The sequence below is a fragment of the Vulpes vulpes genome, chromosome 13, assembly GCF_048418805.1.
Source record: "Vulpes vulpes isolate BD-2025 chromosome 13, VulVul3, whole genome shotgun sequence".
NCBI lineage: Eukaryota > Metazoa > Chordata > Mammalia > Carnivora > Canidae > Vulpes > Vulpes vulpes.
In genome coordinates, this window is record NC_132792.1 from 115,633,823 (window position 1) to 115,651,375 (window position 17,553).

At 46.9% G+C, this 17,553-nt stretch overlaps 1 protein-coding gene across 1 annotated transcript in view; it reads right to left on the minus strand.

Annotated features, from left to right (window-relative positions):
* The window catches only part of LOXHD1 (lipoxygenase homology PLAT domains 1), a 163,314-nt gene that overhangs the window by 56,979 nt on the left and 88,782 nt on the right, over positions 1–17,553 (minus strand). The window contains exons 18-22 of the mRNA XM_072732287.1: positions 14,757–14,917; positions 11,915–12,386; positions 11,291–11,445; positions 9,163–9,296; positions 662–828 (exon numbers count right to left, since the gene is read on the minus strand). Of these exons, the coding sequence (XP_072588388.1) occupies positions 662–828; positions 9,163–9,296; positions 11,291–11,445; positions 11,915–12,386; positions 14,757–14,917 (1,089 nt within the window). The remainder of the gene's footprint in view (positions 1–661; positions 829–9,162; positions 9,297–11,290; positions 11,446–11,914; positions 12,387–14,756; positions 14,918–17,553) is intronic.

Genomic DNA, 17,553 nt, shown 5'->3' on the forward strand with positions numbered 1-17,553 from the left:
TGGTAAATTGCCCTTCCCACAGAGGGAGGAGGGAAAAACAAATTCAAATGAATTTATTTGCAGCATGTGTTTTTTGCAGTTGCCTTTAGTCTGGAAACTTCCTCAAGGCAGAGATGAGGTCTCTCTCCCCCACCTCCAGCTCACACAGGAAGCTCTCAATCAATAGAGTTGCAGGATGCTTAGGAGAGAATTGAGCTCATGAGCCGGAAGCCTGGTCTGACTCCTCTTGGTTGGGAAGAGTTTTAGGGATGCGAGTTTCAAGGGAGTCCTTGAAAGTTCATTCTTTCCCTTGACAAAAATGTATTGAGAGCTTATAATATGCCTGGAGGGGAGGACACAAAACCAAATCAGAGCCAGCTACAACTATTCTATTCTAGCCTATCCTATCTTCTCCTATCCTAGTCCATTCCATTCTATTCCACTCCATTTCTGACAGTAACTCCATGCTAAGCCATGTATTTTACACTCAGACCTATGCTAGACATGTTGGGACATGTCTTGTCACCTCCCCACTCTTGCCATGGAGCAAGGAGAAGGCAGTACATTGCCAGGAGAGGAGTTGCCCGGAGCCCACAGGGGAAGGGAAGATGGAAACCTAGGATGGAGGAGAGGCAGAAGGGAGGGATGCTGGAGGGAAGAAACCAGCTCTAGCTTAGGAAACCTTTCTGCTCCAGTGCCAGGTTGTCAAGGGGGTTGTTGTCACCACCACCACCACCCTCCTCATCCTCGCTTGGCAGCACATAGGACTCGTCCACTGGCAACAGCTCCCGGGACAGCTGGCCATCATCCTCCTCCACTGCCAGCCAGCGTTGGCATGGAAAGTAGTACCTGTGGGGCAGAGAATGAGGAAAGGTTGGGAATGTCTCTTTAGAAAGGTCTCTGAGTGGGGAAAAATTAGAGAGGGAGACAAACCATGAGAGACTCCTAACTTTGGGAAAAAACAAAGGGTTGCAGAAGGGGCAGGGAGGATGGGGTAACTGGGTGATGGGCACTGAGGAGGGCACGTGATGGGATGAGCACTGGGTGTTAGACTATATGTTGGCAAATTGAATTTAAATAAAAAATGTAAAAAAAAAAGAAAGTTAACAACAACAACAAAGGAGCATCTCATGAAGAAACAGTGCTGGGCTGCAAAATGAGAGGCTCTCAGGGGCCTTCCTCCCCTTCCCCAAACTCATGGCCCTCCCATCCTACCTAGCCTGGGGATCACCCCATTAGAGTCACTTGCCTGGAGCAGACAACAAACATGGGGACATAGTCTGAAGACACCCCATTGAAAACGGCTGTGTCACAGTGCCTAGAGCATATCAAACTTTCTCTCAGGGTCACATCGGAGGTATCTAGAAGAAGAGGTTCCAGGGACTATACCAGCCTTTTCTAGAATGAACCTGATAGCAAAGCTAAAAGCTACTTTAGCAGAGAATATTGTACATAGTAGGTGTTTAATACCTAAGGGCTGAATAAATGAATTTTCATGGAATGGTAACCCAATTATGCTTCTGAAAGGTACAGAGTGTGGCTAAGGAGGTGGCACAGCAGGCAGCTGGCACCACCTAGGGAAGGAAGGCCCAAGTTAGATCCTTCAGTGTAGAGGCTGAGCCCAGTGAAGTGGGGATACCTAGACAAAGGGAAGGGGGGGACCAGGGATGACAGAGATCGCAACATGGGGTAATTAAGGATCCACCTCTACAGCCATACTGGGTTTGACTCCTGGCTCTGCCTACAGTTAGATGACTTTGAACAAGTTTCTTTACCTCTCTGTGTTAGGATTGCCAGATTTAGCCAATAAAATCACAGGTCTCCCAGTTAAATCTGAATTCCAGAGAAGCAGTGAAAAAGGTTTTAGCCTAAGTATAACATCCCTTCAGATTTAACTGACCTTTCTGTATTTTATCCGGCAACCCTTCTCTGCTTCAGTTTACCATTCTGTAAAATGAGGATCATATTGCTTCTTCAGTTGTTATGAGGATTATGTGAGCTAAACATTTTAAAGTGCCTATAAAAATGCCTGGCTCTCAGTAAGAATTTGCTGATAGTACTGCTGTTGTTATTCTTATTACTGTACTTCCCTTTGTTTCTCCTCTGCCCATGCGTGGGATCTCCAGAGCCTGTGCCTGATGGCTCTCCCTGGGTGCCCAAGCTCCCAGAACAACCTAGAGGGTCAGGGAATGCGGCCAGTCCATCTGTAAACTGAGGCCATTCCACCCCAAATCCACCCCTTCCCACCAGTCTGGATGCTGAAGATGCATTCAGGGACTAGTCAGTCTGGAAAAGAGGAAGCAGTATGGGCTGAGCGTCTCACCTCAGAGCCCCAAATTGCCCTATAGACATTATAGCTTCCCAGCGTCAACATGTTAGAGGAGCAGAACCAGGGAACCCTACTTCACATGGGGTGTAGAGGGGCAATTCTGTTCGTGGACATGGATTCAAAGGGTGGGAGGAGCTTAACTAAGGGTGATGTAGCCTAAATTGCAGTTTAATTAATGTTTAAGTGAAAAATGCATATTGTTCCACTTCCCGGTCTTTAAATTATGAACGAGAAAGTTACATTTTTATTCAACCAAATAACTTATGAATAATAGGCTTTAGCTCTAAATTATGGCCAATTAAAGGAGAGACAGAAATAAAGAAAGGAGTGGGGTTGGGGCAGAGGCAGAGACAATGAGAGTGGGAAGTTGAATCAGAACAAGGACAGAGGGAGAAAGAGACACAAAGAAGGAGTGGGAGACTTATTGTGGGAGAGAGAAACAAGTCAGATAGACCCAAAGAGTATGGCACACGCCTGCCCACGCCTGCCAAGCACACGCAAGTGCAGGGAAGCAGGGGCTGGCTTTCAGGGAGCGCCCTGTCCACTGTCCCTGAGATACCTGTACTGGGACCTCAAAGCCAGTCAGCTGGGTGGCTGAGCATGGCCAGAGTGGCAGCATTTCTTCCCAGCTCTTGTCTCAGATTCATCTCCCTGGGTGGGCAGAGCCACAGCAGGGGCTGGGCCTTTAGCCTCTACCCCATGGTGCCAAAAAGTACCCACAGAAGATTTATTGTAGGATTCCCCTACCCCTTCCTCCCACAGGAATAAATCCTGCCCAACCAGGTCTCTGGGTACTGGGGAGGGGAGTTGCCAGGAATTTTGAAGGAGCAAAAGAGAAGAGTGGTGGGAAGGTGCACTGGCCAGGTATGCTCAGCACCCTGCTTAAGCAAGGGCACTGGAAGGAAGGGAAGGGCTTGGGTGAGCAGGAGGTTTAAACTGATTATTGAAGCAAATCTTGGGATCACTCAAAGTACAGGTTTCAATCAAATGTAAAAACATTAAGACTGAAAAACTTAATGTTTAAAATGTATATAATTTTGTATGGACCTCTCCATTTTGTGAACAAGGGCTGGACCATGTCAAGTAGGTCAGCAGGTGATACTGGTGGAGTGGCATGGTCACAAGAGCATGAATCCAGAACTTAGAAATTCAGGGTTTGTGTCCCTGCTCTTCCCCTAAAAAGCTGCAGACCCCTAGACCCTGAGTTCTACCACCAAGAAGGCCGGGTAAAATCATCTGTGTGGTCTCCTGTCTCAACATTCCAAGGTCCCTGGAGAAGTGAGGGGTTCCAGGTAACACCTCTAGGTGAAACGTAAAGGGAAAAAGTCCAACAAGCTTTTTGTTCAACTGTCTCTGGAAAGCCCATCTAATAGCATCTGTCTTTAAGAATCTTATGGGCTCCTCAAGTCCACAGTCAAAATGGGAGCCTATGTCTTAGGGCTGAAGACAAGCAGAGAAAGCATAACATAATTAGACTGAATGTGGACAAAACTCAGGACACTAAATATATTCCTAACTTGTGGCATTTGCCTCTTCCTCTTTGAACTTGAGTGCATTCGCTTTTGTTGCAGATCAAAAAGGCATCTAAAGTATTAAAGGAGGAAGGAAGATATGACACAATGTCACTTAATCAACAAGTCCAGGGGTATGAAAGTAGGGTGAGAAAGGGGTGAGAAAGTAGCAAAGCCAATGAGTGAATGACTTGACAAAGATGTGCTAGTTCAAGACAACATACGGGGGTAAAATCCTAAATCCCACTATTTCTGTCACGTGTTCTGAAATCCAAACCTCAGAGGTTCATAGCTTTGGATGTTAGAAGGACTTTGGATTTTTAAGTCCTGGCTAATCTACTTAGAATCTCTGGGCTGTCAGGAATCTTTAAGAGTCAGTGTGTGATTTTTCATACCTCTTCCCACTAAAAGGATGACCTTGGAAACATATGTTGAGGAAACACTTCCATCAGCCTGGGTCCCTGACTAATTACATTGAGCAAAGTTCCCCAATACCCTGTCCTGGACATGCAGTATGAGCAAGAAATAAACTTCTTTTTTTTTTTTTTAAGATTTAATTTATTTGAGAGAGAGAAAGAGAGAGAGCACAAGCATGGAGGCAGGGGCGCAGAAGGAGAGGGAGAAGCAGATTTCCTGCTAAGCAGGGAGCCTGACACGGGCTTGATCCCAGGACCCTAGGATCATGACCTGAGCTGAAGGCAGACACTTAACTGACTGACCCACCCAAGCTCCCAAGAGATCAGCTTCTGTTGTGTTAAGCCACTGACATTTTAGGGCTATTTGTTATTCAGCAGAACCTAGACTATTCTGACTAATACAACTGGAGACACCAAATATGGGCATTATTCTCAATAATGAGGTCACTGAAGTGATGAGAATGGAAGAATTTGTCCAGGGATCATATATTTATCTGTCTCCCCACCTTAGGCAAACCACAACCTCCTGAGCTTAGGTTCTCCTCCTCACTGCTGTGTTTACAGTCCCTGGAATACACCAGAAACCATAAATATCAGTAGAATTGAAAGGTGTTGTCTCCTACCCAGGTGAAATGTTCTCATTTCTTCCTTCAAATTCTTGCAATAACTCTGTTTCTGAATCAACAATCATCCTTTCCTGGAAGATGCATTTTCTTTTTTTCCGACATTCTCTTTAGAATGTGATACCCTAAAGCCAACCCAAGGCTCTATGAACTACCTGAGAAGAGTAAAAGAGAGGAGCTGGGTGCTATCAATCAATCTGACACTTCTTTAAACTGTCAAAGTGGCCAGGGGTGGGGCCTCCAGGCTAGAGGAGATAGGAGTCCAAACATACATGTCCCCAACTTCACCATCTACTCGTAGCCCAAGAGACCAGAAAGGTGCTTCCATGAGAGGATGTGAGCCTGTGTGTGGAGCCCCAGTCAATCCATGGGAGACCACACACCCCAGCAGCATGTTGACTGCCTCAGGCCAGCTTCAGACTCCTAGAGAGGACCTCAAGTACTCTCCATTTGAAGAAAAAGAGTAGCCTCCTTTTTAGCAATTTGAATTGCAGATCCATCCACCTCTGCACGCCTCCTCCTATCTTCTCTTTCTGCATGCTTCAGGCTCAGTTGTTCTCCAGAGAAGGCAGTCTTGGTGGCCAGAAGGGCTAGGCATGGCCCTGCTGAGACTCTGCTGAGTGCCATCCATGTGGGGACATCGGAGCCCTGGGACACACTGAATCCTGCCTGGGTGACCTTACAGTGGTGGCAGGAGGTCACATCCTCTCTAATCCCACTGCCCAGGCCAAAATCTCCACGGATGCCTGACAGTGGCTGACACCTTGTTCCTTCTCTCAGTCCTCCTGCCTCAGCCTCAGCAGGTTCTCCAGGAGAGTTGGCCTACCAGGAGCTTATGTTCTCAAGCTCCCCAGTGTGGCTTTGGAGCAGCATTTCCCACCCCCAGCCACCTTTCCAATGTTCTCATCCTGTTTTCCATCCCTCCATGTCCCTCATGCACCAGCTGGATAGGATTGCTCACCACTTGCTGTACATGCCCTGTGGCCCCCACATCACACTATTCAGCTGTTTTGGTATCCTTTGTTCCAAGCACTGAGCATCAAGGTTTGTGATCTGAAATGCCCCCTCAGACAGAAGAGCATCCTGAAACCCCACCACAAAGTTCCTCTCCTTCCTCCTCCCTCGGCATTTGGGGGCACCACCTTGAGACAGCTGCCACCTCGCTCTGCCTTGCAGTCCAGTCCCACTGCTTCATGATCTCCTTCATAATCCCATACATCATGGCCATTCCTTCCTAGCTGAAGCCATTTCTACACGTGGGACCTGCTGGATTCATACTGCCAAGGGAGAAAAGCCCATGATGCCTTTTGCTGGGTGTCAGGCACCGTGCTGGGCCCTTACATGGGTCACCTTGGTTAGTCCACGTGACAACTTTGTGAGGGTGTTTTATTATACCCATTGTATGCATGGAACAACCAAGGCTCAGAGGTCCCCCCAAGGCCACACAAATAAAGAGTGAAAAAGCCAGGAATTGAAGCTAAAACATCTGCTTCCTAGACCATCACAGAATTTTCTGCTCTTTAAGGGCAGAGTCAGAACCAGCCTCCTGACCCTCAGCACTTGGCATGCTATGTGTTTGCTGAATGAATGAATAAATCAATCAATACATCAAACTTAATTTTTACTCATTAGTTGACTTAGGAAGTATTTATGTTATGCCTATTGTGTGCCAGGCCCCTTCTAGGAACTGGGGGGGTGGATTATTGTAGGGAACAAAACAGATGAAGTCATTAGCTTAGGCAGGGACCTTATATTCTGTATTGAGAAGAAGCACAATGACAAAGTACTACAGTTGATGATAGGTCAAATGATAAGTGAGGTGTAGAAAAAGAAAAAAAAGAAAATAAATAAAAGTTTCAGGGTGGGAGATGGGATGGAGCCAAGCAGATGACACCTGAGGAGGAACCTTACCTAGAGAAAGTATGAGGGTGAGCCATTGTGGGAAGGAGTACCAGAGAGAGGGGATAGCCACATGTACAGGCCCTGAGGTGAGACTATGGCTGTTAGGTTCAAGGAACAGTAAAGAGTGAACAAAAGGGAGACCAGGACAAAGAGTTAAGGAGGAGGCATGGGGAAGGCCCCTGGAAGTACTGTGGCTCTTACAGCAGGTTGTTGAGCAGAGGAGGAACACGCCCCTGTGGGGCGTAGACACAGGAGGTCTGTGATGCAGCATGGGGCCAGGAATGAGCCTCTGACCAGGACTGGGGAAGATGGAGACTTGGAGTCTAAGTCACACTAACAGGACAGGATGGTAAGGGAGGAGGAAGAGATGAGGGAGCTAGGAGCGGAAGGGGGAAGAAAAAGAGACAGAGGGAAGAAGATGAGTAATGAGAAGTGGTAAAAATACAAAATATTTGGGCATAAACTTAATAAGACAGTAGAAAATTGTAAAGCATTGCTGAGAAACTAGAAGGAACACTTGGATAAATGGAAAAGCATACCTGGGGGCAGCACTTAATATTCTAAATATGCAATTCTCCACACATACATTTAATGGCATAACAATCAAAGTTCCACAGGATTTTTTTTTTCAAATCACTTAATGTCTTGATTTGAAAAGGTAAGAAAAGCTAATATTTTAAAAGAATAATGGAAGAGGACAAGTACTGACAGAAACTAAAATAGATTATAAGGCTACAATAATTTAAAAATTGGTGGGCTGGCCCAGAAACATCAAACCAGTGGAACAGAGTTAACTAACCCTGACCAAGATGCAAGAGGAAGCCAAGGATGTTTGGTTCATTCCTTTTACTTATGTTTTTGATGGCACTTTATCTTTTTCAAGCTTAAATGCCTTAGATATTCAGAACATCTTGAAATGTTCTGAAAAAGTTTCTGGAAAAGTTCTGAAAAAATGTTCTGAATATGTTCTGAAAAAGTTCTGAAAATGTTCTGAAAAAGTTCTTTCCTTCACCTGTCAGTGAAAGTAAGTTGGGTTGACATCATTAAGCCCATTTATCAGAAAAGCAGATGAAAGCCCATAAAGAGGGTGCAAGTTGTTCAGGGTGACTGGCAAGTTTCTGGCACAGGTCTTACTGCAGCTCGGGACCCTGGTTCCCAGCCATGGGGTTGTCCCACTGCCCTTGTGTGCCGTCACAATGACCTCAATGGAAAGCCATGCCACAGGCTATGCATGAGGTGTGCCTTAGAGTCCTCATCTGAGGCAATCTCTTGGGCTGGTGGGGTAGAGTGGAGGTGGGAGATGGGGAGAGCCCCATCACCCCCTGCCCTGCTCAGACGGGAACCCAAGAAGAGGGCATTCTCCAAGAGATATCAGATTGTAGGCCAAGAAGTGGAGTCAACTCATATTTATTTATTGGGCACACACTATATTCCAAGCACTGGCAGGCCCTCAGTGGCTCCACAACCCACTCAGGATCTTGCCTGCTTTCTTCCCTACCTCCTTACCCTCTCTACCTCCCTATCTCCCATACCTCCCTATCATACCTGGGACCTTCTTTCATGTCTATTGTCCCTTGGCCCTTTGTGCTCAAGAGGCAATGGGGCTTAATAGTAGAAACACAGCAGATTCATCATTGGTGATCTGGAGCTCAGGTCTTGGCTCTGGCATGAATTGGCTTCACCAACTTGGGGCATGATTCCTTCACCTGTCAGGAGTACAATATCCTCTTCCCAACCTAGATCCTGGTGGTAGCTGGGAATATTGAGCAGGGGTCAGTACACTATAGCCTGTGGGCCAAATGTGGCCCACTCACCTGTTTATGTACCTCCTATAAGCTGAGCATGAATTTTACATTTTTAAAGTGTTGAAAAAAACCTAAGGAACGCATTATTTTGTGACATGTGAAAATTACATGACATTCAAGTTTCAGTGTTCATAAATAAAGTTTCATTGGAACACGGCCACATCCATCCATTTAGGTATCACCTGTGGCTGCTTCCCCACTGCCAAGGCAGGTATATTGACTGTGACAGAGACACATGGCCCCAAAGCTTAAAACATTTATTCTCTGGCCTTTACAGAAAAAGTTTGCTTACTAATCCTGGCCTAGAACATTAAAACAATGGTACTGGAAGCCACTTCATAGTTGAGGAGGGACTACGTCTGGGTATGGGGACTGGAAGGGACAGGAAATGTGACCTTCTGAACTGATGGATCTTAAGAACTGACAGGAAGCCCTACCAGACTGGCACCTGACAGGGCAGTAGCTCCAGGGGACCAGGGGGAGGAAGAAAGAGAGGCAAAGGTCACCCAGTCACCCCATCCCCACTCTCAGACCTCTTTCCAGAACTGTCTCAGAGGCAGGCATGGCCTTCCCTCCCTCCCCTCAAGCCCCACTCACGTGATCTCATTGTTCATGTCTGTGATGTCTATTCTGTCCAGGAACCAGCCTGGCCTGTTGCCTGAGTTGTCATGGCGAATCCGAATCTTGGTCAGAGCACCCAGATCAATAGCATAGATGGTGAAGGTGTCAGTCTGGGAAGGGCCAAGGAAGTACTCAGAGGGCTGGCAGGTCCCTCCGCGCGCGCACACACCCACACCCACACACACACACACACACACACACACACACACACACACACACGGTGCCTCTACCACACACACAGTCTCGCCATCAGCCTCGCCCTCCCAGCACCTGGGGCAGCCTGGGGCCAGCTCTGGAAAACGCAGCCAGTTGACCGGCAGTATGGTCTGCACTGTTGGTTTTTCAACCCCACCAGGAGTCTTCCCAGACTCTCACTGTGTCCCAGAGGATAGAGGGAGGAGCGGGAGGGCCATGAAGGTGACTGAGGGGCAGAGGAGAAAGCAGGCTGGCTGGTCACCCACACTGGTGTAATAGGATGTATGCGTGACTGTGTGTGGGTGTGGGGGCTGTCATTGGGCATGCATGGAAACCCCATGCTACGTGTGCACCTGTGTGCATAAACCCCTTCAACCACACATTCTGACTAAGCACCTGTGATGAGCCAAAGTACAAATCCAAAGTGATTTACAGAATTCAAAGTGTAAATCCAAAGTAATCTGCAAGAACAGGAGACTTGCACTTTCTCACCCTGTAGGTGGGAAGACGTGTAGACCATATGTCCATATACTGCATGAGGCAGGCCGCCTTAGGCCCTATAAGTGAAGGGATTCTTCTTGGCTGTAACTTTTTGAACTCTTTATAATGAAAAACATTTCAAGTCTACAGGAAACTTGCAGAAACAGCACAATGAAATTCTGCATGCCCTTCACCTAGATTTTGTGTTTGCTTGCCCTGTCTTTCTTTTTTGCTCATTGTCTATTTTTTTCTGAATCACTTAAAAGTAAATGACAGATACTGGGATTCTTCACCTCTAAATTCTTCGGCATGGCTTTTCTCAAGAATGGGTGATTCTTGTATAATCACGGGCCAATCACCAAATTCAGGAACTCTAACATTGACACAGTATTATTATCTACCATACAAGGCTGTATGCCAATTTCATCCAGCATGTGGGCCCGTGACACCCTCTCTAGCAGGTTTCTTCCAATCTAGGAACATAGTGGCTGTAATTTTTAAAGAAAACTATCAAAACGTGAATAAGCCCTAATCCTCAAGTCATAGCAAGTGTGTGTGGGAAGAAAAAGCAGCCTTTGAAGTAAATCAGAGGAACCCATGAGTACTTTCATGGGTTTGGTTTCTTTCTTTTCTTCTTCTGTGTAGATGAGGGAACATGGCTTTGAGATCAGGGACAGGGATAAGAAAGGTGAGACAGGATGGCCTTTCAGCCAGAGGATACTGTAAAACTTTGAAGGACAAAGATGACAGCTGGATTTTTTGTGCTTTTCTCACTATACCTGGAAGAGGGGCTTGTGTGCATTTCTTTCAATGCTCGAAAGCCTTCATGGCTCGCCCCGCAGCAGGACACATGGTCCAGACTTCTCGACTTTCTTTCAAGACCCTCATGCCCCACCCCCGTTCATTGGGCTCGTCAAGTTTCCCAGAGGCAGCATCCACCCTGGTTCAGCATTAATACAGCACAGCAGGAAGATTCACGGTCCCCGAGCTGGACTTCCACATTTCCACCCCACGTCTTTGTCCTGTGGTCTCGCCCTCGGGGAGCACCTCTCAGGGTCATCCACAGACATCTATACCACACTCACCCGCCATAGCCCAGTGTACAGCTCTCCTTCCCACCATGTTTCCTCCGAAGCACCATCGGCACTTCTTCCTCCAAACCCCTGCTCCAGCCACTCAGCACCTGAGCTTCTGCTACCTACACTACCTCTGGTTAGTTCCCATGGGATCATGAGGCTCAACGCCCCCTCTCTGGGGCTCTCTTATATTTCCCACCACAAAGCATTGGTGCTTACAGAGGAGCCACCCCCATTACATCTGGGTGGACTGAACAAAGCACCCTGTTGGATATTGTGCTGTGGGCGAGGGGTGGTAGGGATAGCCCCAGGAATCAGCACCCTGCCCAAGGGCCAGAGAGTCCACACTCTACCTGTCCCTGCTCAAACTTGTTGGACTTGTCTGACTTCTTCAGGGGCCGCTCGCCTGTGTCGCCATACTCCTCACCGTAGATGGTCAGGTAGACGTTGGCATCGGTGCCAGCCTTGGGCACATTCCCTGTGATCACCTGGACCTCGTAGGTGTTGGCTGAGGACAGAGGAAAATGCAGCATTGAGGATGCCCAGGCCTTGAGGTGGAGCTGAGGCTCAGCCTCTCAAGTCCAGCCACCTCATGGCAGCAGGAAGGACCCATGGAGTCATCTGCCTCTACACTCACCTGGAACTAAACCCACCTCTCCTCCCTACTCAGGGCTTTCCTTTGCCATGAAGCCCAAGAGTCTGGGAGTCACAGGGAACTGCCCCCAGCAGCCCTCCTACCTCAGGTCCCACTTGGAGTAGTGGTGAGCTATATCTAGGCTCCTCCTGAGAGCCACCCAACAGGGGCAGAACTTACCCCAGACAGACACCTGTCTGTGGTGGCCATTCAGACCGAGGTCAGGAGACCTACTTGGGCACCATGATGGGTGCTCCCCTGGGGCCATCAGTGACAGGAGAGCTAGACACCCCCCTTCCCCGGGCCCCCTTCAGCGGACCAGCTGACCCCTCCTCAGGCTTACGCTCAGGACCCGGCCGGCCCGCTGGCACCAGCTCCACGACAAGTTCATTGTCCTCCTTGCCCCGGGCCAGCCAGCGGTGGGCTTCAAACTTGTACTCCTCAATCACCTCCTGCATCCCTGGCCCGAACTCCTCCTCTTCCTCTTCCTCTTCGGTCTCCTCTTCTTCCTCCTCAGACGAGGACTCCTCTGATGAGGATTCCTCCTCTTCATCCTCCTCATCCTCCTCGTCACTGCCCTTCTTCTTCTTCTTCTTCTTCCTCTGCAGCTTGGCCTTCAGCCGCTCCTTCTTGAGCAGCTGCCGCAGCTTCTCCTTCTCCTTCTTCTTCCGGGCCTCCTCTTCGGGTGTGAGGTCCACCTCCCGCACCACCAGGTGCCGCAGCCACAGTGTGTCCACAAACCAGCTGGGTCCGAAGCCTTCGCCCGTGTGCCCCAGCCGGATCTTGAAGACCTCACCCACGTCTTGCGCCTCCAGCTGTGCGAAGCACAGGGCAGTGGCTTGGGGGCCCCTGGTGTCCTCCCCCCCACCTGCAGAGCCATGCACAGGCCTGTGTGCAGAGCCTCAGGTTGGGGAGGCCCGGAGCCTTGAGCTCAGAAGCTTCCGCCTGTTCCCTCCCTCCTACCATGCCTGGTCGCTGGGCCCACCATCCAGGACCCCTTGCAGGCCCCCCTCCACCCGAACTTAGTCCTTTCTAACTGCAGGTGGTGGTCAGCATGGTGTCCCTGTCCCTTGGTCTCTTCCCCTTCTCCCCCAATGCATGTGCACATATGCATGCACATGCACACACATACACACATGCACAGGTCACACTCATTCCTGTTAGTCTCAGTTCCATAGCTTTCTTCATGCATTCCCTCACCCAGAATGCCTTTATTTCTTCCTTTACTCCAAGTAAAAGCTTTTTATCCCGTTTTCTGAGCTTTGTTACTACTTTTCAAATGTTTAATTTATGCTTTTCTGCATTCTCTTTCCAAAGTTTTTTCTAGCCTGAATCATATCTATAACTTTTGCAATAAAAAGTATTATTTTTTTAAAAAGTATGCAAGAAAAGAATATTATTTTTCAAAAACAAAAAGAACATCTCACCCACATTCCCAGGAACTGCAAGCTCCTCCCCGAGTACATGTCTTCTTCTCTCCCCGACAGGAGAGAGGAGGCCCAGAGCTTGGCTATGGTCCTAGCCTGTCACGGATGCCCTCCCTGTCCAAATGAGCTTCTCCCTGCCCACTGGAGTGGGAATTTCTAAAGACAGGGACCGTTCATTCTTGCTTCTCTCCCCCATAGGTCTAGCACATGGCTAGCTCAAAGGGCAGTGCAGATGGGCTTAGCTTTTCTTCAGAGAATTGGGTCCTCAGGCTTTGATCTGCCACTCTGCTCTGAGCCTCACACTGCAGTGAGGTCCAGCCCTTGTAGAGTTCAGGGGAGGGCTCTCAGGGGGTGCCTGATGGTTGGGCCACCCTTAGGTTTTCCCATTGTGATGGGCCCTTGTCTGGGATTCTGAGCCTTTTCAAAGCCTGGTGTCACCAATTCTCCCATATGTGTCTTGGTGAAACTAAGGCCCAGGGCTGTCCCACTCAATGCCCCATCACTGGAGTCCAGGCCTAGATGAGAACTCAGGTCTTTTGACTCTGTTAATGAAGCTACAATGTAGACAAAATCACCTTTATGAGAAAATGATCAGCCAAAATTGGGCCCAGGAGCCCCAAGAAAGAAATATTTTTTCTTCTCAGCTACTGAGTGGATGGGTTCTGGAACTGGTAAATCTCTACTTCATCACAAGAGATCTCTCTAGCATTTTCAAGGCACAGCATCCCTGCCATAGCCTCTGCAGACAGGCCTGCTCACCATCCCCTCTGCCCACATCTGTCTGTCCCACCATTACTGCTTCTAACGTCACATCCAACCACACGGCCTGGTGGCACTGGAAGATGCTCTGCTCTATTACATCTCCACAACTGGTCCCCATTTCCCAAGTACTTCTCTGACATTGACTGTTTTTATCCTTCCAAGGACTGTGAAGTAGGCTAGGGAGGCAGTCTAAGGCTAGGTTTGAACTGATGAAGTATCTGAGGCTCAGAGAGGTGAAATGCTAGGGCCTCTACCTCCTCAGCAGTGTAATGGGGGATTGGATTCAGTGAGGCCCTCTCTGGGGCTAACGTTCCATATACCCCAGTCCAGCTCAGCCAGGTTCTGCTCTGCTGGGCACTGGGGTAGGATTCTTTCCTCAGAGCTGTTTGTAGCACACAAACACACAAAAACACTCAACATGAATATGCTCTCTCCATACATATCTGCACACACATGCACATACACGCACTAGTATCCCATATAGAACACTCATGTGCATCACATTTGCATCTTCCTCTCCTACCGACAACATGCTCACATTCTCATCCCTCCCTTTTCTCTATTCAAAGGGAAGTGCTGAGTACTGGGGCACTCAGAACACAGCCAGGAGACTCCTCCCCAGATTCTGTATGGGAAGCATGGCCCTGCCCATAGGCTGAGAGAGCTGTAGAATCAGAGGCTGGCAGTGGCTGCAGTAATCAAGGGCGTCATGCCATATTTTGCCAAATTAGAATCATCTACTCCAGCAATACTCAGAATTACAGCATGTTAGCCTCCCTGGTAAAGCTTGTAGAAGCATAACCCAGAAAACATACCCCACCATAGAGGTTCTGATTTAACTGATCCAGATGTGAGCTGGGAGCACTTTTTTTCTTAAAGCTCCCCCGGTGATTCAGAAGAAGCCAGGGATGAGAACCACTGACCTAGTTCAATCCTTTCATTTTGGGGCACCCATTGGCACTCTGTGGGTACTCCCACTGCCTTACCCACACACACCTGGAATATGTCTTTGGATGCACGATCAAAAACTTTCGAGCGGCTGGAGAGGAAGAGTACTTCTGTCTTGCCGTCCTCGCCATAGATCTGCACGTAGACTCGGGCAGTGGTACTTGCCCCGCCCACATCCCCAGTCCAAATCTCAACCTCATAATGGACCACTGGGTAAGCACATGAGGGAAAAATAGACATTCAGTAATATTAACAGTAGTAGGGGTAGTAAGCAAGATATTCCTGACCCTGTACCATGTCACAGGCATTGTCTTCTCTAATCCTCTCATCAGCAGGATAGGATTATCATTGCCATTTTGCAGGCTGACAAATTGAGGCTTAGAGAAACTGAGTAGGTGGTAGAAATGGCAAACTCAAGCAATCAGACTCCAAAGCCCAGCCATATATATAAGCACCACATATAACTGTTGGAGCCAGGAATGAGAAGTAGGCAATATACCAGCTAGCATTCTCTGTATATGCCCACCCCTGGGCGGACACCAAGATACAGAAAGAAGCAAAGGCTGTGTGTTTGTCTGTTTTCCTTATTTTCAGTCAAGGACAAGGGATTGAAATTATAATTTTCTTTTGAAAAAAATATATATTCTTAAAACTTTTATTTATTTATTTGAAAGAGAGTGTGTGCACGTGCACACAGGGGTAGGGTGGGCAAAGGAAGAGGGAGAGAGAAACCTAAGCAGACTCTGTACTGAGTGTGGAACCTGACCCTGAGATCAGACCTAAGCTGAAACCAAGAGTTAGATGCTCAACTGACTGTGGCACCCAGGCACAAATGGAGACAACCCCTAACCCCATTTCCTCTGAGATCTTAGACCAATAAGCAGCCAGAATGATACAAAAACTTGGATAGATAAAAATGGGCATTCAGAGAGTGAGAACCAGCTATTGGAAATTAATATCATAGCTGAAATAAAATATTCCATAGCAAGGGTCAAAGACAGCTCATAAGAACAAAAGAGGAAGTTTCCCAAGAACAAAATGACAAATGATAGAAAGGTAAGAAAATCAGAGGAATTCCAACATCTTACCAAGAGTCTAGTTCTAAAGAATACAGAGAATAGAAAGTTGGAAATTGTCAAAGAACTAATATCCAAAAAGGTCTCAGAATTTAACAATGCTTCTAGAAGGAGCCCATGAGTTCCCAGAACAATGGATGAAATTAAAATGACAAAAGGCAGTGAGGACATCATGACATTTCAGAATGCCAGGAATAAAACTAGGATTCCATAAACTTCTGGAGAGAAAAAACCCCAAAGGGTTGGATAACAGAATGGCATCAGACTTCCTAGTTGCAACACTGGGAGCTAGAAGATGGTAGCATAATTCCTTCTAAACTTTAAGAGAAAATGAGTTCTAACCCAAAATTCTGTAATGAGCCAAATTCCTGATCAATTGTGAGACATTTGCAGACATTTCTCCTCCATGCACTTTTCTCAGGAAGCTACTTAGTGGAAATGAAAAGGAGGAAGAAACCAAAGAAGAGGAAGACACAAAGTCCAGGAAATAGGAGATCCAACCCAAGATAAAAAAGAAAGGAATTTCCAAAAATACAGCCAAAGAAAGTCCCAAAGGACAACTTCTTGGCAGCCTAGAGCCTTTAGAGGTTCCTAAAGGAATGCCTTGGGGTGGGGAGTGAGTGGAAAGAGGTGGAGAGGAAACAGAATTGCTGTTGGGTTTGGACTTATGAAGATAATTTTAGTTCCACTGGAGAGATGGAGATAAAATTATGTTAGGGGAGAATTTTCTCCTCCTTTCCAAATTCATGGTTGAAGCCCTAAGCCCTAGTATCTTAGAATGTGACTTATTTGGAGATAGGGCCTTTAAAGAGAAAATAAAGTTAAATTGAGACTATTAGTGTGAGGCCCTAATCCAAAATGGATTGGAGGCCCTAATCCAAATGGTCTTTATAAGAGGAAGAGATTAGGACACACACATGCAAATGCCCAAAAGAAAGACCATATGACCATGTAATGTAGCAAGAAGGCAGCGATCTGCAAGGCAAAGAGTAAGGCCTCAGAAGAAACTTAACCATCTGACACTCTGACTATGGACTTCTGGCCTCTGGAACTGAGAGAAAATAAAATTCTGTTGTTTAAGCCATCTAGTCATGGTATTTTGTTATGACAGCCCTAGTACACTAATATGGGTAGGTGGGTATATAGAAATACAAAAGGGTATATAGAAAACTATACAAATGAAAAATGAGGCCATTATTAACTCCAGAAAAAACAAAAAGTTGTACAATAATTGAAATGCAATCATCATACAATAGGTGTCTCAGCAGTGAATAATATTTACACAGTCATAGTAATGTAAGAATTGAATATTGATGTAATTTTATTGAAGCCTGGAAGGAAGGGAAGCCTGTATGTACACACACACACACACACACACACACACACACACAAGTTAAAAGAGCTAAATTCTCCTCTTCCATTGTAGGAAGTCAAGAGTTTTATTATGAATAAAATAATAAAGAAGTTGGTAAGCAAATTGTTTAAAATATAGAGAAATTTCAGAGGAAAAGTGAAAGTAATTTAAAAGTTGTTACCTTTGAAGAAGGGGGAGGGTAAGGAGAAAGGAACTACTACTTTTTAAAAATCTGTATCTTGTTAACTAGTATCTGTATCACTATAAAGGAAATCAAGTTTTAATTTCTAAAAAGAGGAAAAGAGTTGATTCTTCACACTGGCAGGTACCATGTATGTATGTGTATGTGACACAGTCTTCAAGGAATCTACAGGATAGTTGGGGAGGGAAAATGCACACATGAAAAGACACAAGG